The following is a 25,479-nucleotide window of genomic DNA, read 5'->3' on the forward strand; positions in this document are numbered from 1 at the left end:
ACAGATCTGTTGCCAATCCTATTGATTGACCCTATTAATATAATATGAGTATTACACGGTCTACACTTACCACTTTGTTAATAAATTCCTATATATGTATGAATATACCTTCATAGGATCTTATCGATGTAATATTTTAGTGTGATTTCTACATTATCACTATTTTGAATGGAATGTCTTCATTAGATTTAGAATTGTAAAATGCATATAAATGTGCTTACTATTTTACACAGTTATGCTTGAGAAAGGCTCACACTGGCCTGAAACGTTGCATTTTTTCACTCATTAGGTAGTGCTGTCTCACTTTCCTCTATCTGAACTTAATAGTGAGATTAACGTTCCAGATTGAAGAGAGGTTGTTGCTATGCTTTTTCATCTTATGTGACCTAAGCATTGCTTCAAGGATAACTATAGTTCTTTTTTGGAGGACAGAGATGGCTTCTACATTGAAGGTTCGGTTCTCACATCCAATCATCTAGTCCTACCTCATGTTTTGGTTTAACCCGTTAGTGACCGGCCCATAGTGTTTCTACGTCGGTCACTAACGGGTCTTATTCCGATGCCATAGCCTTTTTACGTCGCGGCATCGGAATAAGTAAACAGAGCAGGGAGCTGTCAAATCTCCCTGCTCTCAGCTGCCAGAGGTAGCTGAGGGCTGGGAGCGTCCCTGCTCTGCCATATAAGTATCGATCTCACCCGTTTAACCCTTCAGATGCGGTGCTCAATAGTGTGCACCGCATCTGAGTGGTTTTAGAGAGAGGGAGCTCCCTCTCATCCAACTGACACCCGGCGATAAGATCGCCGAGTGTCTGTTTCTCCGATGGCAGCCGGGGGCCTAATAAAGGCCCCCAGGTCTGCCTGTAGCGAATGCCTGCTAGATCATGCCTCTGGCATGACCTAGCAGATGCCTGTCCGTTTTACACGGACAGGCATAATACACTGCAATATAGAAGTATTGCAGTGTATTATAAATGCGATCGGACCATTGCATAGTGAAGTCCCCTAATGTGACTAGTAAAAAAAAAAAAATGAAAAACCCAGTTTTTCCCCTTACAAATTGCTTTATTATTAACAAACAAAATAAAGTTAAAAAAAATTACACATATTTCGTATCGCCGCGTCCGTAACGACCCCAACTATAAACTTATTACATCATTTAACCCGCACGGTGAACGTCGTAAAAAATAAAATAATAAAACATGCAAAAATTGCTGTTTTCTTTGAATCCAGCCTTAAAAAAAAATGTGATAAAAAGTGATCAAAAAGTCGCATCTACTCCAAAATGGTACCGATAAAAACTACAAGTCGTCCCGCAAAAAAAAAGCCCTCCTACAATTGCATCGGCGAAAAAATAAAACCGTTACGGCTCTTCATATATGGAGACACAAAAACAAATAATTGTGAAAAAAAAAAAGTGTTTTCACTGTGTAAAAGTAGTAAAACATACAAAAACTATACAAATTTGGTATCGTTGCAATCGCAACAACCCACTGAATAAAGTTATTGTGTTATTTATACCACACGGTAAACGGCGTAAATTTAGGACGCAAAAAAGTGTGGCGAATTTCAGATTTTTTTCTATTCCCCCCCAAAAAAAGTGTTAATAAAAGTTAATCAATAAATTCTATGTATCCCAAAATGGTGCTATTAAAAAAAACAAGACCTTATACAGCTATGTCGATGCAAAAATAAAATATAGCTCTTTGAATGAGATGATGGAAAAACGTAAAAAATGGCTTGGTCATTAACGTCTAAAATAGGCTGGTCATTAAGGGGTTAAGACAGACAATAACAAACATCAGATCTTTTGTTGATGAATGGCGAGTGTGACATAACTGTCATAATTGACATTTGTCAATGTTGCTTGTTATTAGCCAATATTCCTGTGATATTGCTGCTGCAATAAATTGCCACAGAGGCCAGATGTAACACTAATGAATAGTGTTTTGTGAAATCCCTTATATATACACACTGCAGTCAAAACCTGTAGGGTTTTCAGGGCATGTTTTGTTTTTAAAACCGCAGCATACTCTATATTGGGAACGGCCTTACACTATTGGTGGTGGTTTTGGCGCAGATTTCCATTTGACTTCAGTGCAGAAAAGATAGATTTTTGTTACTCACCATAAAATCCTTTTCTCATCACATTTATTAGGGGACCCAGTTAACCTTGGGTACAAGTGCTGCCACGATGAGGCAGACACGAAGTAAAAAATGTGTTCGCTCCTCCTACCATGCTATACCCCTCCTAATCACTTTGTACATAAGCAGTGGAAGACCCAGAGAAAGCCTTTGTTACAACAAAGAATGAGATCAAAAATGTCCCTTGTGGAGAACAGTTACAGCACCTAAAGGAAAAATTTGGGCAGGTGCGGTGTCCCCCGATGAACGCGATGTGAAAATAATTTTAAAGGTAAGTAATAGTGTGTTCATTTTTCTCGTCTGTATCATTGGGGCAAGGATGACCTTTCAAAAGCAGTCCCCGGGGTGGGAAAAAAAAAGCGTCATCCATAAAACCATGCGAAAGAAAAAAAGCATCAGAGGACGCAAGGTATGCACCCCATAGAGCATAGTAATGAGCTATGATTCAGGAAAACAAGAGCTCTGCCTATAACGCAATATGTAGCTAAAAAGGACGTATCAATCCCTAAAAATATATTCGCCTTGAATGTCATCTGGGGAGATGAGACAGTCGGACTGGCAAAAGGTGATTCAAACACACCCAGATGGAGAAGAAAGCATTCCCTAGATCGGGAAAGACCTTCTTTAGCAGGGAAGATGGAGCCGGATGGAGGACAGCAGGAAGAAATGGTCAATGCAGACACATGTCAGGTGCAAGAAACAGCCATCACCAAAAATGATACCTACCAAGTAGCTGAAGAAAGATCTCACCAGGTTCCAAGACCAGGTTAAGGATATGTGAGGTAAACACAGGTGGAGCTGCATGGGCAACCCCTTGGAGAAAAGTCAGGATGTCAGGGAGGAAACTAAGGCCAAGCCCCAGATCCAAACTCTGCTTGAGAAAAGATCAAATCCAGGACAATGAAAAAATGAAGAGGACAGAGTTGCTCCTCGCACTAGTAGAAGAAAGACTTGTAAGTCCTGTGCGAAATACTAGTTAGTAAGGACTTTTGGCCTTCAGCATAGATGAGATCATCTGTAAGGGGAACCACAGGACCTCTAGACTGTGGTTTACACAGTCCTGGCGTCAAACTTGGGGACACTAAAGTGCTGGCCAAAGACTATAGCCTGAGAGAGCACGGTTTAGTCTTTCGCTAGTTTCCACTGCACTAGCCAGTGGGTTCAGAAACCACTCTCTTGGGTCCGAATTTCTTTTGCTGGGGAAGTCTAATATCTAGTAGCCCACTCCCAGAATGCATGCCGCAGACAAAGCTGTAATGTGGCTCTCAGCCCACAATAGAATCCTGACTGATTCTGGCAAACTGCTGCGCTGCGTGACCCCCCTTGAGGGCTGAAATCGGCAACCACAGTGAATTTATCAGACAGGACATTTAACCCCTTCTAGCAGGAAGGTCCAGAGAAGTAGAGATGGTGCAAAATCGTGTAGTTATCAGATGTTAAGTCCTCTGGTCATTAAATGATTCCCATCGAGCCCAGAAGACTGGCATCCATTGGGAAGCCTGACCAGTGGAGCAGGGGAATGGCCCTGAGGAAGGGTTAGAAAGGAGAGCCTCCTCCCGGGAGGATGATGTACCACCAGGGTAAGAATAGGCTGATCCAGTGAGGCTGGAGGTTGATCTTAGCGGGCCAGAATAGCCTGATGGAGAAGGAGTCTGACACTTATCGTAGGTGATGGCCTCCATGACGGTGGACCCAGCATGACGCTGGAATGAGTACCACGACAAGGAAGCTGGATGAAGAATAAAGAAAAGTGCAAGGGTGTTCAGGGTGAAGCACCTTTGTGAGGATATGAGGGGCAGTCATTAGGCCTCAGGTAACGGCTACGAACTAGCCGCAGGAAGTGAGGGAGGGTTGGACTGTCTTAGATATCCACCTGAGAAACTTGATCACGGTCTATAGTGACTCCATCCAAAAGTGTCAGATTAAAAAAAAGCAGACCCATGCATCTGAGTTTAGGAGTCCAGAATAAAACCGCCTGACCAATACTCAAAACAAGGCACGAATGAGGGCTTACCTACATGACAAGAGGGATTCTGAGGAATGTGTTTCTTGAGCACATGACGCCTGGGAAAACATGGCAAGAAGCTGCGTTTCTCCGTCGAACAGGAGCTGAAAAATTGCTAGATATCTTGGGAGATACTCGGCGTTGTAATTACTCTGGCACGAGGTAGAAAACTTGTTGCCAGTAGGTTCAGAGAGAGCGTTTGGATCTGGACCAGCTGCCCCAACTTTGAGCCAACGAGCATGATGCATTGACACTGTAGAACCAGTAAAGCGTGTCACAGTTTTCCTGTGACCAGAGTAGCCTCTCTGGAGAACTGTCCTGCAGAGAAAAAAAACAAAAACTTATAAGCCAGGTTTGCCAATTTGGCTTTAGAGAAGATGCCCTAGCTATTCCAAAAGAGGTAGCGTCTGCCCTAGGAATAGAGGTAGTCTTTTTCAGACAACAAACCATCTGTCTACCCTAGGCGAAGCTGCCTGTGGGCGAGGTGGACTTCAGACCCTGTGTTTGTAGCAGGAGAAAATGCAGTCTGGTGTTTCCACTCTATGAGAAGACTGTGTCTAATACAGAGTATAGGAAGAAGTTACAGTAATCTGTGATCGCACAAGTAATTCACCTATAGAAGGGTGGATTGTAATTCTTTGGTGTTCACATTAATCTCTGTCATAACGCAAGTACTCCACCTATAAAAAGGGGTAGCGTATCTCCTTGGTGTTCAAAGTAATACATGATAGCACAAGCACTCCATCTATGGCACAGGGTGTGACGACACAAGCTCTCCACCCAGAAGGGGTAAACTTGCTCCCTGGTACTCACAGTAACTACTGCTGCAATGTACTACTGGACTAAATAAATGACGGGAGAACAGTAGGAACAGAAAACGAACAACTGGACCAGGAACAACAGAGATGAGAGGAAAACACAATTCCTCCATAACTAAGAGCCTGTCCTTCTGCTCCTGGTGGAGGCCAGTGAAGGGGGCCAGGGTGAAAAATAGAAATCGCACTAGCAGAGGAGGGGTACCAGCAAACTATACCGGCCAGAATGAGGAGATGGGGACAGGAGTAACGCTTTGCTGATAGCCCCAAGAGGATAAGACCACGTTATAGAGCTAGACATCAGAAGTGAGATGGAGCGGAGAAAGGAGGGACATACTTACCTAGTATAATCTCAATGGGAAAATATTTTTTCTATAATTCCTCAGACTCCAGCAGGGTCAAATCTTCTTTGTTCCCAGCCCTTGGTGAGGGAGGAGTTGCTTGGAGGGATCAGGCGGACATGTTAATTGACCCCCATGGCTGGCAGGATGCAGGGGATTTGGTGGTCCACTGTGCCACCTCGTCTTCAGGAGGTAGAGCAAGCAACAGTGGGGTTAGGCCTCACTGTTCTCTCTCTCCTCGGATGGGGGAACACAGAGTTCCAGTCAGCCCTGTATTGCCAACCTAAATGGCAAAAATAAAAAATAAGAAACATGTACCTGCTAAGTGGGTAGGTCTGCCTACGGATACCAAGCTAATACGGATTAGCTCAGTGTCTACAAAAGGGGTAAAGAAAGGTAGGTGGAGCTAACACTTTTTTACTTAGTGTCCGCCTTTGAGTCATAGCAGCTTTGCCATAGCTCATCATCTGTGTCACCCAATCACACAGATGAGAAATTGCATGTATTTACTTGTAATTTTTGTGGTGCAATGGTGCCACTCTCTGCCCTTTGGGGCTCTGTCACATGTGATTATACCCTTTAGAATATATATTTACACATACCAGTAGCAATGCAGCAAGAAGCTACAGCACATCTAAAAAAAAAAATGCGGTAAGACCATGTTTTGGTTTTTTAAAGAGATTTTTTTTCTAGGAAAGTTCTCTAGAATAGTTATTTGTAAAAAGAAAAAATGATTACTACTTACCGGTAATTTGATATACATACCATTTATTTTTTTTTTAAGTTTAACAAAACACTACAGCAGACAGATGTTCATTTTGAGTCACCCTATATTGAAAAATCCATTCATGCAATGCAAGCAAAAATGGCTCCAAGGGACAGGAAACAACAGGAAGCAGTTTAAAATTCCCCCTCATCCTTACCCTCTCCAGTTAGTACCTGAGACTTGATAAATATGCAGGCTAAGGCCCCATGCACACGACCGTGCCCGTAATTACGACTCGTAATTACGGGCATGGCCGGGCACGGACTTAGACGCTGTGTCTCCTGCCCAGGAACGAAGCCAGATAGCTCTTCTGGCAGAATTGGAGAGAGTGGCTGTTCTAGCATTAAGCCTGACAGAATCGGCCGATGCATCAGAAATGAAATCTACTGCCTACTAAAGTACTGGCATGGAGGTTAAAATCTGGTCTCTTGAAGTCTAGGATCTTAGATGATCTTCTAGCTGCTCCATCCAAATCTTTAAAGATCTTACCGTACATGTCACAGCAATACTTGGTGTAAGAGCTGCTGTACTGGCCTCCCATGCTCGTTTAAGGATACCCTCTGCCTTCTTATCCATAGGGTCCTTTAATAATCCCATGTCCTCAAATGGCAGAAAGTGCATTTTGAAATTCTGGCTACTGGGACATCAATCTTGGGGGTTTTATCCCATTTCTCGGAATCTTCATTCGCAAATGGGTATTTACACTTGAAGTTTCTGGGAATAAATAACCTTTTCTCAGGGTCTGTCCACTCTTTTAATCAAATTCTTAATATTTTTGTGGACTGGGAAAACTCATCTCCTGCTAGAATCCAGTCCCTCATACATCTGATACTGTACAGACCAGGGCTCCTTGATAACCTCTATCTTCATCGTGGCCCTGATTACTTTGAGGAGCTGATCTGTGTCCTCTGCTAAAAATAAAGGTCTTCCACTATTATCATCTGATGAATCATCAGAATCTAGTTCCCCCTCTTCCTGATGGATATCAGAGTCCGACATTCCCTGCGGGATAGAACTAGAATTGGAAGGCATGGGAGATGGTGGGCGACTCAGAGACAGCGCTGTATCCACCTCCTCTCGTATCATACTTCTGATATTTTATAGAAGCGATGGGAACTCCTCGCTCACAACCTTCTCCAAACATTTCTGGCATAGCGCTTTCTTACGTGTCATAGGAAGCGTTTTTTTGCAAATTCCGCCCTTCTTAATAGGTCAGATCTTTTTAATTCCCTCTTTACCTCCCAGAAAAATAAACATAAATACGTTTTTTCAGTCAAATATTTTGAGGTTTACAGAGGGAGGGAGTTATATAAAAATATAACCACATTCTTACTAAGCTAGGGGCTCTGGATGGGTCAGCAGACTCTGCACGGACATCTCGGCTGAACTCATAATGAATTCAGCAAGTAGCAGCCCTGAAATAACTCACAACTACTACCCAGATCAAATGAGCAGTACTGTGTTTTAAAGAGCTTTTGGTGCCAAAAATTGCTGGAGACGCCGGCTCTATGTGCAGTAAGGGATTTCCTTGCCCAAGGGAAATCCCTGAGTCTAGTGCTGCCAGGTTAGCGCTGACCCCTGTTACCTGTAGGAGATCGGTCCGAAAGCCCGGGGCTGCCCGCACTGCAGGTCTTATGCCAAGGAAAAAGAGAGGAGGCATCTGCCGCTCTGAGCCCAGTTCCATGCCCCGATCCTCCCTGCCGAAACACTGCTCGTTCGTCAAGGGGAAAAGACCGGGGCGCTTGATGAAAATAACCTACTGATCCCACGGAGCTCCGTCCAGATCCTGCTTCCCGTGTCCCAAGGGACAGGAAACAACTGGAGAGGGTAAGGAGGAGGGGGAATTTAAACTGCTTCCTGTTTTCTGTCCCGTGGAGGCAGAGAATCCCTCCTGGTGGTGCAGTGGTGGAGGTGTAGAGGGAAAATGTGCATTTTTGCTTGCATAGAATGAATAGATGAATAGGATTTTTTCAAAATCAGGTTACTAAAAATGAACATCTGTCTGCTGTAGTGTTTTGCCAAACTGCAAAAAAAAAAATGGTATTTATATTTAAAATGGTAGGCACATACTTAATTCTCTTAATTTCAAATTGCATCTAAAGGGTTAATTTTTTTTAACAATTTTCAAAAAACTAAAGTACTATGCAAAAGAAAATAGGATTTTAGGGTGTATAAAAACCTGTGATTCAAATGTAATATGACCCCTCTATAAATCCTTTGTAAGAACTGGAGAGGGTTCAAAGGCGGATGACTAGATTATTAAATGAGATGGGAGGTGTCGCTTACAATGAAAGGCTAGAAAAATTGGGATTGGTTAGCTTGGAAATAAGACGTCTTAGAGGTGATCTTATTAATATGTATAAGAATGTGGGTGGTCAATACAAAGAACTAGCACATGATCTGTTCCTTCCAAAGACCATACAAACGACCAGGGGACATCCGTTGCGTGTGGAAGAAAGACGTTTCAGACATCAATATAGAAAAGGGTTCTTTAGAGTTAGAGTGGTCAAACTATGGAATGCCCTACCCCAAGAGGTAAACGGCTAGATGATTATTTACTGACAAATGGCATTGAGGGTTATAATTAATCAAGCAATGAATGACGGGTAATTTATTGAGAAAGGTTGAACTTGATGGACCGGTGTCTTTTTTTCAACCTATGTAACCTCACCACGATATTGCTATGTCTTAGACAAAAATAAATCTGAACAGACAAATGAAGCTCATCGATGTAACATCATATATAGTGACTACACAGTCTATTGTTGCACAGGTGAAGATTCAAAGTAACTATTATTTATAATGATTTTCATACACATCTGGTGCTCACCAAAACTGGATCCACTTCTACTCCGCGGGTTTCCAGATTCTTTCTCACAGTAGTTACTTCATCACTTGCAAGATATGCAGGATGGTCTTCATTTACCTTCAGCATCTTTTCAAGCTCATTTTTTGTTTCATTTCGTGTGTTCTTTAATGGAGAAATAAAGATCTCAGATAAGGTCTAAAGTAAGAGATTGAGTTAAAGAGGCTCTGTCACCAGATTTTGCAGCCCCTATCTGCTATTGCAGCAGATAGGCGCTGCAATGTAGATTACAGTAACGTTTTTATTTTTAAAAAACGAGCATTTTTGGCCAAGTTATGACCATTTTCGTATGCAAATGAGGCTTGCAAAAGTACAACTGGGCGTGTTGAAAAGTAAAAGTACAACTGGGCGTGTATTATGTGCGTACATCGGGGCGTGTTTACTTCTTTTACTAGCTGGGCTTTCTGATGAGAAGTATCATCCACTTCTCTTCAGAACGCCCAGCTTCTGGCAGTGCAGACACAGCCGTGTTCTCAAGAGATCACGCTGTGTCGTCACTCACAGGTCCTGCATCGTGTCAGACGAGCGAGGACACCGACACCAGAGGCTACAGATGATTCTGCAGCAGCATCGGCGTTTGCAGGTAAGTCGATGTAGCTACTTACCTGCAAATGCTGATGCTGCTGCAGAATCAACTGTAGCCCTTGGTGCCGACACGATGCAGGACCTGTGAGTGACGTCACAGATCTGCACTGCCAGAAGCTGGGCGTTCTGAAGAGAAGTGGATGATACTTCTCTTCAGAGCGCCCAGCTAGTAAAAGTAGTAAACACGCCCCGATGTACGCACATAATACACGCCCAGTTGTACTTTTACTTTTCAACACGCCCAGTTGTACTTTTGCAAGCCTCATTTGCATACGAAAATGGTCATAACTTGGCCAAAAATGCTCGTTTTTTTAAAAATAAAAACGTTACTGTAATCTACATTGCAGCGCCGATCTGCTGCAATAGCAGATAGGGGCTGCAAAATCTGGTGACAGAGCCTCTTTAAAGGGAATCACAGATTGCCTTTAAATCACCAGGTTTATGCTACCCTACCTGAGGGAAGCATAAGTAATGACAAAAAGACCCGGATTCCAGCACTGGATCACTTACTTTTCAATAATCAGCAGCTTTACTAAAATTCACTTTATCTCCTGCATCGCTTATTCATGACTTGAGACTCCACTGGATTTTTGCTGATGACGGACAGCTTTCCAAGCCCTGAAATCAGGGTCTCTGTCGCTACCTTATGCTGTCGGTCTCTGTCACTATCTTATGCTGTCCCTCACATACGGTAGAATAAACCTGATGACAGACTACCTTTTAAAGGTTCTGTTTTAAAAACTTTTACCTGTTCTGAAGTCCGAGTGATCCAAGAAAACCATCTCTCTCTCCAGTCTGGACCCACCATATCATGAATGACCGATTCAGCTGCAAAGGAAGATTCATTTTAAAAAGCTGTGCTTGTCAGAAGATTAAGTTATTTGCCAAAGGAAAAAAATAAAAAGGTGCCAGATAACTTTGCAGCAAAAAAGGCTGAGCAAATATGATTCTAGTTAGCACAGAAGGGAACTATACAGAAAAACAGGTCTAGCAACTTACTATCCTTCAAACGACTCTGTAAGGTATCCTCCATAAAATGGATTGCTGCATCCCACTGTTGTTTGTCCGAGATGGAACGGTCTTCTAAAGCATTGTGCTGGATAACTCTCTGAGCAGAAACAATGTAATGCAATTATTAAGGGCTCATTCAGAAGGCTGTCACAACAGCCGTCACTCGGACTCATGTATTTCAATGGGGCCGTTGACACGACTGTTGTTTCAACGGAGCGTGTGAAGGGTTCGTGAAAAAATAGGACGTCTTATTATTTTTTTGCACTTCACGCATCCCTCCAGACTCTAGTCTATGGGGGATGCGTGATAACGCGTCCCACATGGGTGCAGCTCGGACGCGAAAAAACTGCAGTTTTTCAAGTCCGAGGTTGGCCACGTTTGTGTGATTGTAGGCCAAGAGTAAAAGGAGAAGGTATACTAGAACATCACTATTTCTACGTTTTTATTATATTAACATAGATATATATTGGAAAACATCCTAACTACTTTCAATATTCCCTGGCATTATTGTCAGTCAAGTACATAAATTATATCTTCATTACATCAACAGAAAAAAAAAAAAAAAACTTTTAAAAAATACACCATTGTCCTAAACATAGAACGTAAAAGGCTGTGGCTACTCATGTAAATAAATGAAAACACAAAATACCAAACTATCCTCTGCTTGCTCATTCCATTTATGCCTCTTGATGCTCTCTTCTTTCACGGACTCCTTTAACTTGTCAAATATGTCATCATGTAGTTTGCCCTTCTGTTCAGTCATAAACCGGGAGAATTCCTGCTGAAGGGTTTCCCACGCCACCTAAGAATGGAGAGATAACGCTAATGAAGGCAAAACATGCTCTCATTGTTCAGTTTTACGTATATCCTTTCCATTTAGAAGTCCAGTACTGCAACAGAACATTATATAGAAATGCCTGGCAGAGAACACACATAGAAAGGGAGAGAGAGAAAATGATCAATTCTATGTATTAACCTCCACTGCTTTATTAGGCAGCTGCTTGTCAGTCCATTGCTTCAACTTAATGTCTACGGTGGTATTAAAAGTTCCTGAGTTCATGGTCTGTGCTGCTGGAAGATAGATGTTCTCAATCACATGAGTAGACACTCGTTCCCATAGGGTCTTCTGGAGAATCTCTTCCCTATTGGAAATAAAAGATTCATATGGAAAAGTTATATGAATTCTACCTAGACAACCAAGTATGGAGATGTGTGTTTTCCTCAACCACCATTTGACCACATTAACACTAACTCTCCATCTTCCAATTCTGAATGTAGGTAAAGGAATCTATCATACATGAGCTAAGACTGTACATAAAAAAGTAAACAGACTACCCACCGTATGACAAAATGCAATATAAGATCAAAGTAACATCATATGTCATCGTGTAAATGTGGCAATAAGTTAGTGATACAGATATATTACTTTATAAATTGAAAACACAGAAAATATTTTGGGCAATAAAGCCAAGAACTCAAGTTGGAGAAGATACATATAGAAATTTTTAGCTTTATTATTAAAAATTCATATTAAAAATGGAACCTTATTTATCAAAAAAGAGAAGTGCACACATTATTCCTACAAACCCACTACAGAAAGTCACTGGACTACTAATTTACATGATCTAATAAAATACACATGAATGGATAGAACATACATGATTAAATAACCAGAGCTATATAAAATATAATCCAAAGTACAGAACATAAATGTCATCTATGTATAGCCCTGCCAAAAATTCATACAATAAAAACGGTATAAAATATTCGTAACCATCGCAACAGCCAGGTCAATTCATAACAATACCAGATGAACAAACAAGGCCTTAATATAATTACAGTGGTATAGCAGGGGTACCCCTTGAGAAAGCTGACGGCGAAACGCGCGTCGGGGGCGGTCAGTGAGGAGTTATTTCGTGCATGATCCACTATGCAATCCATGGGTTTGTACAGTTCTCTTAGCCCATGAAGTAGGGCCAGTATTGGGCTTAATTTTCTAGCCCTAGCCTTGTATTTTGTATGGGTATGCACAATTCTGTGCCTTGTGGCTAGGTGTATTAATATATTTACGGCTTCTTCTTCGTGGTTTATAATTTGGCTTATGATATATCATCTTTTGATTTCTGTACTGTACCACATCACATGATGTTTACATTGTGCTAGCACCTTATATGGATTATTTACGATGTCTCTCCACACTTTCCTTTTAAACGTGTGTAATTCTGTTTTTAACTTATGATGGCCAATTTGCTGTTATGTGCATTATAAATAAAGTTTGTTTTATATTATCATAGGCACATCATTTGTGCTATGTGTTGTTTATTCTTTGGATATACTATTTGTCCATAGGTATTGAGTTTCGTTTTGTGATTTGTGTGGACGCATCATTTTTCGGCGTAAGCCAAGGGTCTACAAATTTGTATAGGTATTCATCAACTTTATCAAAGAACCTGCTCACTGCACGATCAATATATTAATGGCGGAATCACTGTATACACACATTACTCATGTGGATATGACTTGTATATAATAAAACCTAAAGCTGCCTGTGCAAAATACTCTCTTAGCCAAGTGACACTTAACGGCCGTATTTGAATAATAAAATATTGCTGATTCAAGAATATGACGGGTATATGCAGATAATTATGATGCCTTAGTGATGTGACGTATTTATATACACTCATACATTATGTATACCAGATTGAACAGCTCACCTGTGGAGTTCCATTCACTTTGCCATACTGCATGAATATGTTGGGTGCTTTGCTCCCAAAATAAACATTTTGTGATCTCTCCAGACCCTAAATAGCTTGACATCTTTGGCATGAGATACATTCTTATATTTGCTGATATACCACTATAATTTTATTAACCACTTAACGCACCAGGATGCACCGGTACGTCCTGGTGCAGGGGGAGAAGTACATAGCGCGCTCACACTTTGAGCACGCTCCATACGCTGCGGGTGTCGGCTGTGTTTTACAGCCGACAACCGGGACTAACAGCCAGGAACAGCGATCTCTCTGTTCCTGGCTGTTTAACCCCTCAAATGCTGCGGTCAATCGCGACTACAGCATCTGAGGATTTGAAAAGAGTGGGGCAGTCCCCTCAGACAGCTCATATAAGTTTGATATCACCGTAATCGTATGGAGCCACAGAATAAAGTTAAAGAGGCTCTGTCACCACATTATAAGTGCCCTATCTCCTATATAAGAAGATCGGCGCTATAATGTAGGTGACAGTAATGCTTTTTATTTAGAAAAACTATCTATTTTAAACCACTTTGAGTGATTTTTAGCTTTATGCTAATGAGTTTCTTAATGCCCAAGTGGGCGTGTTTTACTTTAGACCAAGTGGGCGTTGTACAGAGGAGTGTATGACGCTGACCAATGAGCGTCATACGCTTCTCTCCATTCATTTACACTGCACTAGCGATATAGTTATATCGCCATGTGCAGCTACATACACAAACATTACTGTAGTGTCCTGATAATGAATATACATTACCTCCAACCAGGACGTGATGTGTATTCAGAATGCTGACACTTCTGAATCTTTTCTGTGAGATTCCAGCAAGGCAAGCGTAATCTCGCGAGATTACCATGTAACCTGTCATTTCAAACGAGATTACACTTGCCTTGCTGGAATCTCACAGAAAAGATTCAGAAGTGTCAGGATTCTGAATACACATCACGTCCTGGTTGGAGGTAATGTATATTCATTATCAGGACACTACAGTAATGTTAGTGTTTGTGTATGTAGCTGCACATAGCGATATAACTATATCGCTAGTGCAGTGTAAATGAATGGAGAGAAGCGTATGACTCCTATACAACGCCCACTTGGTCTAAAGTAAAACACGCCTACTTGGGCATTAAGAAACTCAATAGAATAAAGCTAAAAATCGCTCATAAAGTGGTTTAAAATAGATAGTTTTTCTAAATAAAAAGCATTACTGTCACCTACATTATAGCGCCGGTCTTCTTATATAGGAGATAGGCCACTTATAATGTGGTGACAGAGCCTCTTTAAGTTGCTGTTTTTACCGCATGGTGAAAGACTTAAATACTAAACCCAAAAAAGAATGGAGGTAATCGCAGTTTTTTACATTTTCGGACTGCAAATATTTTTTCCCAGCTTCCCAGTACATTATATGGTACCAATAGAAAATACAACTCCTCCCGCAAAATAGAAGCCCTCACACCACTCTATTGACGGAAAAATAAAAATGTTATGGCTCTTGGAAGGCGGGAAGTGAGAAACGAAAATCACAGATCGGCTGTGTCCTTAAGGGGTTAAGGCCTTGTTTGTTCCTTGATATTTTTATGAATTGACCTGGCTATTGCAATGGCTTTAACCCCTTGCGTACCTTCGCCGTAATAGTACGTAGCTGGCCGCTTATTCCAGCGTACCTTCGCCGTACTATTACGGCGAAGGATCAAACTGTCACTATGTGAAATCACATAGTGATAGCGACATGGCGGCAGCTGTCAGTGATAGCTGACCGCCTCTGTTGCCGGGCTGGGGACAGATCTGCATGCCCCGATGTCGGCGATTGCTGTGATTGGTCAGTCTTTAGAGACTGACCAATCACAGTTATCTATGACGTAGGAAACCGGAGAAAGCTTCTGTCAGCGTCTCTGATCTCCTCATTTCTGTGAGAACTGTGAGGAGATCGGAGAGTGACAGAAATACAGTGGAAAAACAGCGTTTTTAGTGCCCATCTGCCCTTTATAGTGCCCATCTGCCCTTTATAGTGCCCATCTGCCCTTTATAGTGCCCATCTGCCCTTTATAGTGCCCATCTGCCCTTTATAGTGCCCATCTGCCCTTTATAGTGCCCATCATCCCTCAGAATATAACTAATAATATTCTTTAGTGCCCATTAGGGCCCAGCAGCCCTCTCCAGTGCCCACCAGCCATTTTAGTGCCCACCAGCCATTTTAGTGCCCACCAGCAATCTTTAGTGCTCATTATAGTGCCCATCAGTCCTCCCTAGTAACAATCAAACCTATATAATACTTTTCTTTAGTGCCCATCAGTATATTAGCCCCCTTTAGTGCCCATCAGCCCTCTTTACTGCCTATCCTTTAGTTCTGCTATAGATCCTACCAGCACCTTTTATCGTCCACCAGCACTGTTTACTGCCCACCCTTTAGTGCCAATCAGCACTAGTTCAACCTCGCCCACTACTACCATATATTTGAGTAGTAGTTTTGTGGGGTTCTACATTTTATCTTCATAAAAAAAATATAAAAAAAAAAAAAAAAAAAAATACAAAAAAAGTTTTAGTAATTTAGTAGTAATTTTGTTTGCTACTTTTGCACGTCACAGTTTCCTTGCAAATACTGTTCCTGAATTTAGTTTTGCACGTCAGGGTTAGTGCAGTGTTATTACACACCCATAATGTCTCGTCTATTTAGCGTGGAGGAGGCATATGCCATTTTATGTTCAGATACAGAAAGCGCCAGTGAGGGTGGATCTGAGTTTGTGTTATCCTCCTCCAGTGATGAGGAACCCCCTCAGAAACTAAGCAGGGCTAGTGATCCGAATGAGCCCAGCACAAGTGACCCCAGCACCAGTGACCCCATATGGCTACCGCCTACCTCTTACACACCTGAAATTCCTGCGTTTACCTCTGCCCCTGGCATAAAAATAAATCCAACTGACTTTCAGGAAATAGATTTTTTTAAATGTTTTTTTTCGGATACTTTAGTTGACCTAATGGTTGTGCAAACAAATTTATATGCACAACAATTCTTAGGCAAAAATCCGACATCCCATTATGCCAGAACCCAAGCTTGGCATCCAACCAATGCAAATGAAATTGCAACCTTCTGGGGGCTCTTGCTCCACATGGGCCTTGTAAAAAAGCCAACCATCAAATCATATTGGTCCACAGATGTTTTGTATGATACACCTGTATTCAGTGCTGTGATGCCGCAAAAACGTTTTGAGGCCCTTTTAAAGTTTTTGCACTTTGCTGACAATGAGCAGTGCCCCCCCCCCCCCCCCCGGATCATCCAAATTTTGATAGGCTGTTCAAAATTAGGCCCATCATCACATATTTTAATTTGGTTTTTGCAGAAGTTTATGTTCCTGAAAAAAACCATAGCCATTGACGAATCTTTAGTCCATTTCAAAGGACGGCTTCATTTCCGACAATATTTGCCAAACAAAAGAGCCAGATATGGCATAAAAATATATAAACTGTCCGAGAGCCAGTCTGGATACACACACTCCTTTCGTGTGTACGAGGGGAAAGACAAACAGATTAGTCCCCCAGAGTGCCCCCCAGTTCTTGGCACAAACGGTAAAATAGTGTGGGACCTGCTGCATCCTCTGATGGTTAAGGGGTACCACCTATACCTCGACAACTTCTACACTAGCGTTCCGCTTTTTAAGTGCCTTGTTGAAAGGAAAACAATGGCCTGTGGCACTGCTCGCAGGAATCTAAAATACCTCCCAAAGCCTTTTCTTGCTGAGAAACTGTCAGTTGGCGAAACCAGGGCACGATATGATGAAAATGTGCTCCTGGTAAAATTCAGGGACAAAAAAGAGGTCCTCATGCTTTCCACAATACATGGCAACACCACAAACCCAGTTTCAGTGCGTGGAACAAGCACCACTGTTTCAAAGCCTGTATGCATACAGGCCTACAACAAGCATATGGGAGGGGTGGATTTGGGAGATCAACTAATGAAGCCATACTGTGCCATGCGAAAGACGAAAGTATGGTACAAAAAAACTGTCCGTATATTTAATTGAAATGGCCCTCCTCAATTCTTTTATTTTGTACCGAAGTGCTGGCAATCGTTCTAGGTACCTAGAGTACCTTGAAAAAGTAATTAAAAAATTAATTTTTAAAGACCAAGAGGAAGGAGCGAGTAGCAGGGCTTCAGGAAGTGAGGCAAATAGAATTGTCCCTGGCCAGCACTTCCCCAGTGAAGTCCCCCCAACGGAAAAAAAGAGGCATCCACAAAAACGATGTCGCGTGTGCGCGAACAGGGGTATCCGAAAGGATACGATATATCAATGCAGCACTTGCCCCTCCAAACCAGGGCTTTGCATGAAAGAATGTTTCAGAATTTACCATTCTTCAGTGGACTACTAATTTTTTTCATGCCATTTTCAGGATGTCCATATAAACTTCATCTTAAATTTTATGTCACCTTCATTTAAAAATTGTCCACTTGTGCACCAATTGGATATATAAAACAAAACAAAAAATCATTATACCCCTAGATGAATACCACCATGGTGGCCCAAAATCACCCAAGCAAAAACTAGGCCTTGAAGAGCCTCATGGTACACCTTCACTTCCGGGCCTCACCGTGTGCCTCAATACGAAAAGGTCCTATATAGGGTATCAATGAACACAGGAAAAAAAAGTGAATGAATTGTGAGTTCTTTTTTTTCTCTTTGGTGCTTGATACATCCCCAAAATGTTTCATCAACCTCACGCGTTTGTAAAATAAATAAAAAATAAAATTCTACCAATTTTGTTTTAATTCCTAATCTGAAAAGTAAAATTTATCACTATACCCCTAGATGAATACCTTGAGCGGTGTCGTTTTCTTAATTGGGTCACATCTTGTGAGTTTCCTCTATATTGGTACCTCATGGGCTCTGAAAACACAATATGATGCCTGAAAAATATTCCAGCAGAATCTGTGATCAAAAACCAAATGGTGCTCCCTCCTTTCTGACCCTTGCCATGTGCCCATATAGCAGTTTACAGCCACATATGGGGTATTGCTGTAATCAAGAGAAAATGGGTAACAAATTGAGCAGTGCTCTTTCTCCTATTGCCCCTTGTATAAATGAAAAGTTTGGGGCTTAATCGACTTTTTATTGGAAAAAATGCAATTTTTCATTTTCACTGCCCAATGTTTATGACTTCTATGAAACATCTGTGGAGTCCAAATGCTCACTACACCCCTAAAACAAAATCCTCAATGGGCGTAGTTTCCAAAATGGGGTCACTTCTTGGGGGTTTCCACTGTACTAATACCTCAGGGGCTCTTCAAATGCAACATGGTGCCTGAAAACCATTCCAGCAAAATCTGCGCTCCAAAATCCAAAAGGTGCTCCTTCCCTTCTGAGCAGAAGTTTATGACCACATATGGGGTATTTCCGTAATCAGGAGAAATTGCTTTACAAATGTTGGGGTGCTTTTTCTCCTTATTTCCTTGTAAAAATTCTATGTTTTTTCAGAAAAAAAGTATATTTTCATCTTCACAGACTAATTCCAATAAATGCAGCGAAAAACCTGTGGGGTCAAAATGCTAACTATACCGCTAGAAAAATTCCTTGAGGGGTATAGTTTCCAAAATGGGGTCACTTTTGGGGGGTTTCCACTGTTTAGGTCCCTCCAGGGCATTGCAAACATGACACGGCACCAACCATTCCAGTAAAATCAGCACTCCAAAATCCAAATGGCGTTCCTTCCCTTCTGAGCCCTGCTGTGGGTCCAAACAACAGTTTATTACCACACATGGGGTATTGCCGTAATCGGGAGAAATTGCTTTACAAATGTTGTGGTGCTTTTTGTCCTTTATTCCTTGCAAAAATTCAAAATTTCTACGTTTTTCCAGAAAAAAAGTAGATTTTCATTTTCAGAGACTAACTCCAATAAACATAGCAAAATACCTGTGGGGTCAAAATGCTAACTATACCCCTAGATAAATTCCCTGAGGGGTGTAGTTTAAAAAATGGGGTCACTTTTGGGTGTTTCCACTGTTTTGACACCACAAGACCTTTTCAAACCTGACATAGTGCCTAAAATATATTCTAAAAAAAGCAGGCCCCAAAATCCACTAGGTGCTCCTTTGCTTCTGAGGCCTGTGTTTCAGTCCATTATCACACTAGGGCCACATGTGGGATATTTCTAAAAACTGCAGAATCTGGGCAATAAATATTGAGATGCGTTTCTCAGGTAAAACTTTCTGTGGTACAGAAAAAAATGTGTTACAAATGAATTTTGTAAAAAAAAAATGAAATTTGAAAATTTCAGCTCTACTTTCCTTCAATTCCTGTAAGACGCCTAAAGGGTTGAAACACTTTTTGAATGCTGTTTTGAATACTTTGAGGGGTGCAGTTTTCAAAATGGGGTGTTTTATGGGGGTTTCTAATATATAAGGCCCTCAAAACCCCTTCACAACTGAATTGGCCCCTGTAAAAATAGCCTTTTGAAATTTTCTTGAAAATGTGAGAAATTGCTGCTAAAGTTCTAAGCCTTGTAACGTCGTAGAAAAATAAAAGGATGTTCAAAAAACGATGCAAACAAAGTAGACATATGGGAAATGTGAAATAGTAAGTATTTTGTGTGGTATTACTATCTGTTTTACAAGCAGATACATTTAAAATTTGAAAAATCATAATTTCTTCATATTTTCTCTAAATTTTTGCGTTTTTCACAAATAAGCAATAAATTTATCGACAAAATTTTTTCACTAACATAAAGTACAATATGTCACGAAAAAACAAACTCAGAATCGCTTGGATAGGTAAAAGCATTCCAGAGTTATTACCACATAAAGTGACATGTCAGATTTGAAAAAATGGGTCTGGTCCTCAAGGCCAAAATGAGCTGGGTACTCAAGGGGTTAAATATTTATACCATTTTTATTGTATGAATTCTTAGAATATTTGGCAGGGCTATACATAGATGAATTTGTGTCCTGTACTTTGGATTATATATTACATATTTCTGGTTATTTGATCATATTATGCAAAAAACAGGCAGCACTCCTGGATATCAAAGTGAAATAATGGTGCTGCCTATTTTTTGCATAGTATTACATGGGATATGGCCTTTATTCTTAGGCTTGCACCCATCCATTTCTTTTTTACATGGTGCTGCTCTGGACTTTTTTTCCTTCTATGGTTATTTTATCATGTATATTATATGCAATCGCATATTATAGTCAATCATGTATATTAGAATTACTGGCCAGGGAGTTTCTGGGAATAACGTATGCACGTTTCTTTTTTCATAATCTTCGGCTGAGGATCCATTCTTAATATGAATTTTTAATAATAGAGCAAAATATTTCTATATGTATTTTCTCCAGCTTGAGTACTAAGCTTTATTGCCCAAAATATTTTCTATGTTTTTGAATGTTCATGACTATTTGGGCACCGATTACCGAAATTAGACTCTCTCTGTATATCGTATAGCTGGGAGATATGTATTGAGGTCTAGTTTTTTTAAATTATAATACCCAACAATCTGCCTATCCGACTCCAATGCTGCACCAGCAATGATCTGATTAGACCCACCCTTAGATTTGCAATGTTAACGGCATTGCACCTGGGTGCGAGCTGAAATGCATCCAGTTAAACAACATAGGTGGTTTCATAAACTCATAGGGAACCGAATTTCTGAATAAAATAGCACGCAACACTGAATGCATACCAGTGTTTTGGAGTAACTTGGGTAAGGCTTATTACTTCATCAAGGATTTCATTTTTGGCTTTTTCAAATAGTTCATTCTGAGAGGGAAAAAAATAAATTGTTAAAAACACATTTTTTGGTAAACTATTTTGGTACTTCCTCCCTTAATAATAATTGTCTCCAGTGGGTGGTCCTGATTTAACGCTACAATCAAACTTAGTTATCTCATCCCATCCTTTTTATTCTGGCTTAAACTCATAAGTTGGCCAGACATAAAATAAGCGTTGACAGAATGATCTGTTCAGCCAACAGGTGTCTCAGAAGTATTAAAAAAAACTACTAATAATATTAAATGACAGAATTTCTTTCACTGCACAAGTAATTTGTTGAAAAATTAACTGTAAGGCTGGGTTCACACGAGCACATTAACGTCCGTAATGGACGGACGTATTTCGGCCGGAAGTCCCGGACCGAACTCAGTGCAGGGAGCCGGGCTCCTAGCATCATAGTTATATACGATGCTAGGAGTCCCTGCCTCTCCGTGGAACTACTGTCCTGTACTGAAAACATGATTACAGTACGGGACAGTTGTCCTGCAGCGAGGCAGGGACTCCTAGCATCATACATAACTATGATGCTAGGAGCCCGGCTCCCTGCACTGTGTTCGGTCCGGGACTTCCGGCCGAAATACGTCCGTCCATTACGGACGTTAATGTGGTCGTGTGAACCCAGCCTTAAAAAGGAAAAAAGTCATGAAAAGTACTGATCCTCCACGCAGAGATCCAGCTGATAGGGAGTTTGTAAGGTAATGCAGGCACGAAACAAAATGTTAAAAAGAATGTGTCATGTACTTAATTTTACTGTAATTAGATTTATGTCCGTTGAAGAGTAACTTTCTTCTGTTTAAAAAAAATAAAATCTAACACACACACACACACACACACACACACACACACACACACACACACACACACACACACACACACACACACACACACACACACACACCCTGTATGGTCTGTATAGAGAGTACAGCAGGGTGCGTGTGGTTTATGGCAGCTGAAATAAGTGGCATTTTTCAGGCATGCAGCCTCCTCCCCCAGCGACATGGGAGGGACAGGGGATATCTGTGTGGTTTTCATTTTGATCCCAATATATTTTTTTATTATTGTTGAATTATACCAAAGTACTCCGTGCTAAAGAACAGATAAAAAAGTAGTGTCAAAATTAACATTATATTCTAGCAAAGTGTTATATAGTGCAAACATTATCCCCATAGAGATCCCAGTGAAACAACTCTGAATAGCCTGCTCATGGGGCACGCCAATATCTATGTAATTTGGGACATCGCCACAACAAGTGGATAAGATCCGCTTGGTGAATTTTGCATTTCTGACAGTTATCGTTATTCCTTAACCCCATGACCTTTAACCCCTTCCCGACATTTGACGTATCCATGCGCCAAAGTCGGGTATAGGAAGTATGGAACGGGCTCACGGAGTGAACCTGCTCCATACAATGCCGGTGTCGGCTTTAACAGCAGACACTTCAGAGTACCGAGCAGCATCGCGCTCGAGCCCGCTCGTTTAACTCGTTAAATGCCGTGGTTAATAGCGACCGCAGCATTTAAATAGTTAGAAAGAGGGGGCGACCCCCTCTAACAGCTCATCGCGCCCCCTGCAACACAATTGTGGGGGGCGATTGTTGCTATGGCTGCCTGGGGGCCTAATGAAGGCTTAATAGATGCCTGTCAGAATCACTATATACTGCAATACATTAGTATTGCAGTATATAGTGCAAGTAACCATAGATCGCTGGTTGAAGTCCCCTAGGGGGACTAATAAAATGAAAAGTAAAAATGAGTTAGTTTCTTTATGTAAAAAAATAAAATAAAAAAAAATTAAAAAGTTCAAAAAACCCCATTTTCCCAATTTCCCCCTAGAGCATAGTGAAAAAATAAACATAATTGGTATCGCCGCGTCCGTAAAAGTCTGAACTATTACAATATATCATTATTTAACTCGCGCGGTGAATGCCGTAAAAAAGAAATTGTAAACGCCAGAGTCCCTATTTTTTGGTCACCTCATCTCCTACAAAAAATTAAATAAAAAGTGATCAAAATGTCGCATGTACACCAAAAAGGTATTATTAAAAACTAAAGCTTATCCCGTAAAAATACCACTTAATCGACGAAAAAATAAAAAAAAGTTACGGCTCTTGGAATTTGACACAAAATAAATTCTCTTTTTTACACTTAGATTTTTGCTTGTAAAAGTAGTAAGATATAGAAACAAACGATATATATTTGGTATCGCCGTAGTCGTATTGACCCACAAAATAAAGTTAACATGTTTTAATTGCACAGTGACTTCCGTAAAAACGGCGCGCAAAAAACAATGGAGGAATCGCTGTTTTTTTTCTTTTTCTACCCCACAAATATTTTTTTTCCGTTTCCTAGTACATTATATGGCACAATAAATGGTACTACGAAAAACTACAACTTGTCCCGAAAAATCAAGCCCTCATAGGACTATATCGACGGAAAAATGAAGAAGTTATGGCTTTTGGAATGTGGGGAGGGAAAAACGAAAATGAAAATCTGAAAAAGGGCTGCGGCGGGAAGGGGTTAAAAGCTCCGGTGTATAATAAAGTCTATGATTAATCATAAAACAAATAAAATCTGAGTGCTCAGTGTTGCTATCCTGCCTTATCTATGTCTCAAGCAGTGCAATGGAGTTGTCATTAAATACCCTTCTCTTTAACCCCTTAATGACCAGCCTATTTTAAACCTTAATGACCAAGCCATTTTTTACGTTTTTCCATCGTCGCATTCCAAGAGCTATAACCTTTTTATTTTTTGCGTCGACATAGCTGTATAAGGTCTTGTTTTTTGCAGGACAAGTTGTACTTTTTAATAGCACCATTTTGGGGGACATATTATTTATTGATTAACTTTTATTAATTTTTTTTTGGGGGGGGGGAATAGAAAAAAACCTGAAATTTCGCCACACTTTTTTGCGTCCTAAATCTACGGCGTTTACCGTGTGAAATAAATAACACAATAACTTTATTCAGCGGATTGTTACGATTGCAACGATACCAAATTTGTATAGTTTTTGTATGTTTTACTACTTTTACACAGTAAAAACGCTTTTTTTCAAAATTATTTGTTTTTGTCTCCATATTTGAAGAGCCGTAACATTTTTATTTTTTCGCCGATGCGGTTGTATGAGGGCTTTTTTTTTGCGGGAAGACTTGTAGTTTTTATTGGTACCATTTTTGAGTAGATGCGACTTTTTGATCACTTTTTATCACATTTTTTTTAAGTCAGGATTCACAGAAAACAGCAATTTTTCCATAGTTTTTTATTAAATTTTTTACGGCGTTCACCGTGCGGGTTAAATAATGTAATACATTTATAGTCAGGGTCGTTACGGACGTGGCGATACCAAATGTGTGTAACTTTTACTTTATTTTGTTTTTTTAATAGTAAAGCATTTTGTAAGGGGAAAAGCTGGGTTTTTCATTTTTTTCACATTTTTTTTTTAATTAACTTTATTAAACTTTTTTTAACTTTTTTACTAGTCCCATTAGGGGACTTTAATATGCGATTCTCCGATCGCTATTGTAATACACTGCAATACTTTTGTATTGCAGTGTATTACTGCCTGTCCGTTTAAAACGGACAGGCATCTGCTAGGTCATGCCTCCGGCATGATCTAGCAGGCATTCGCTCCAGGCAGACCTGGGGGCCTTTATTAGGCCCCCGGCTGCAATTAGAGACACAGACACTCGGCGATCGTATCGCCGGGTGTCGGTGTGAGAGAGAGGGAGCTCCCTCCCTCTCTCCAAAACCACTCAGATGCGGTGCTCGCTATTGCGCACCGCATCTGAAGGGTTAAACGGGTGAGATCGATACTTATATCGATCTCACCCGGCAGAGCAGGGACGCTCCCAGCCCTCAGCTGCCTCTAGCAGCTGAGAGCAGGGAGATTTGACGCTCCCTGCTCTGTTTACTTTATCCTGATGCAGTGCCGTAAAAAGGCATATGCATCAGAATAAAGCCCGTTAGTGGCCGCCATTAAAAGGCGTATTGGCGGTTACTAACGGGTTAATGATAATGAGATGACTCAGTTACTTCTCTTCCAGTCTACACAGAAAAGCTGACAAGTGTGGAGCAGAAAACAGGAAGTGTCAACCTATTGTGTCTGCTCTAGTGGCTAGTGAGGAAAATTTCAAGAAGATTATAATAATTAAAAAACAAAATAAAATAGGTTTATAATAAAAAGTGGAAATATGCTAATTTCTGATACATTCCCTTTAAGAAAGTCTGCAGTCTGATGACCTTGCAGGCAGCAGCCCACATCTCAGCTTTCTAGACCTCTGTGATTATGAAGTGGATGGAGGAGATGGGATTCAGATAAACTGCACTCCATTCCAAATTTTCAAGTTTACGGATAGGCTTTAAAACAAATATGGCTCTGCCGAAAACAACAGTAAGCCACACAAAGTTCAGTAGTTTTGATTAGCAAAAACAGGAAAGATACATC

At 40.8% G+C, this 25,479-nt stretch overlaps 1 protein-coding gene across 4 annotated transcripts in view; it reads right to left on the reverse strand.

Annotated features, from left to right (window-relative positions):
• OPA1 (OPA1 mitochondrial dynamin like GTPase) overlaps positions 1-25,479 on the reverse strand; it is a 110,875-nt gene that overhangs the window by 38,795 nt on the left and 46,601 nt on the right. For all 4 annotated transcript variants that reach the window (XM_075861758.1, XM_075861756.1, XM_075861757.1 and 1 more), the window contains 6 exons: positions 20,951-21,027; positions 11,508-11,673; positions 11,181-11,333; positions 10,520-10,628; positions 10,269-10,348; positions 8,900-9,040 (listed from right to left, as the gene is read on the reverse strand). In XM_075861758.1, coding sequence (XP_075717873.1) covers positions 8,900-9,040; positions 10,269-10,348; positions 10,520-10,628; positions 11,181-11,333; positions 11,508-11,673; positions 20,951-21,027 — 726 coding nt within the window. The remainder of the gene's footprint in view (positions 1-8,899; positions 9,041-10,268; positions 10,349-10,519; positions 10,629-11,180; positions 11,334-11,507; positions 11,674-20,950; positions 21,028-25,479) is intronic.

This window comes from Rhinoderma darwinii, chromosome 4, assembly GCF_050947455.1.
Source record: "Rhinoderma darwinii isolate aRhiDar2 chromosome 4, aRhiDar2.hap1, whole genome shotgun sequence".
NCBI classification, from domain to species: Eukaryota; Metazoa; Chordata; class Amphibia; order Anura; family Rhinodermatidae; genus Rhinoderma; species Rhinoderma darwinii.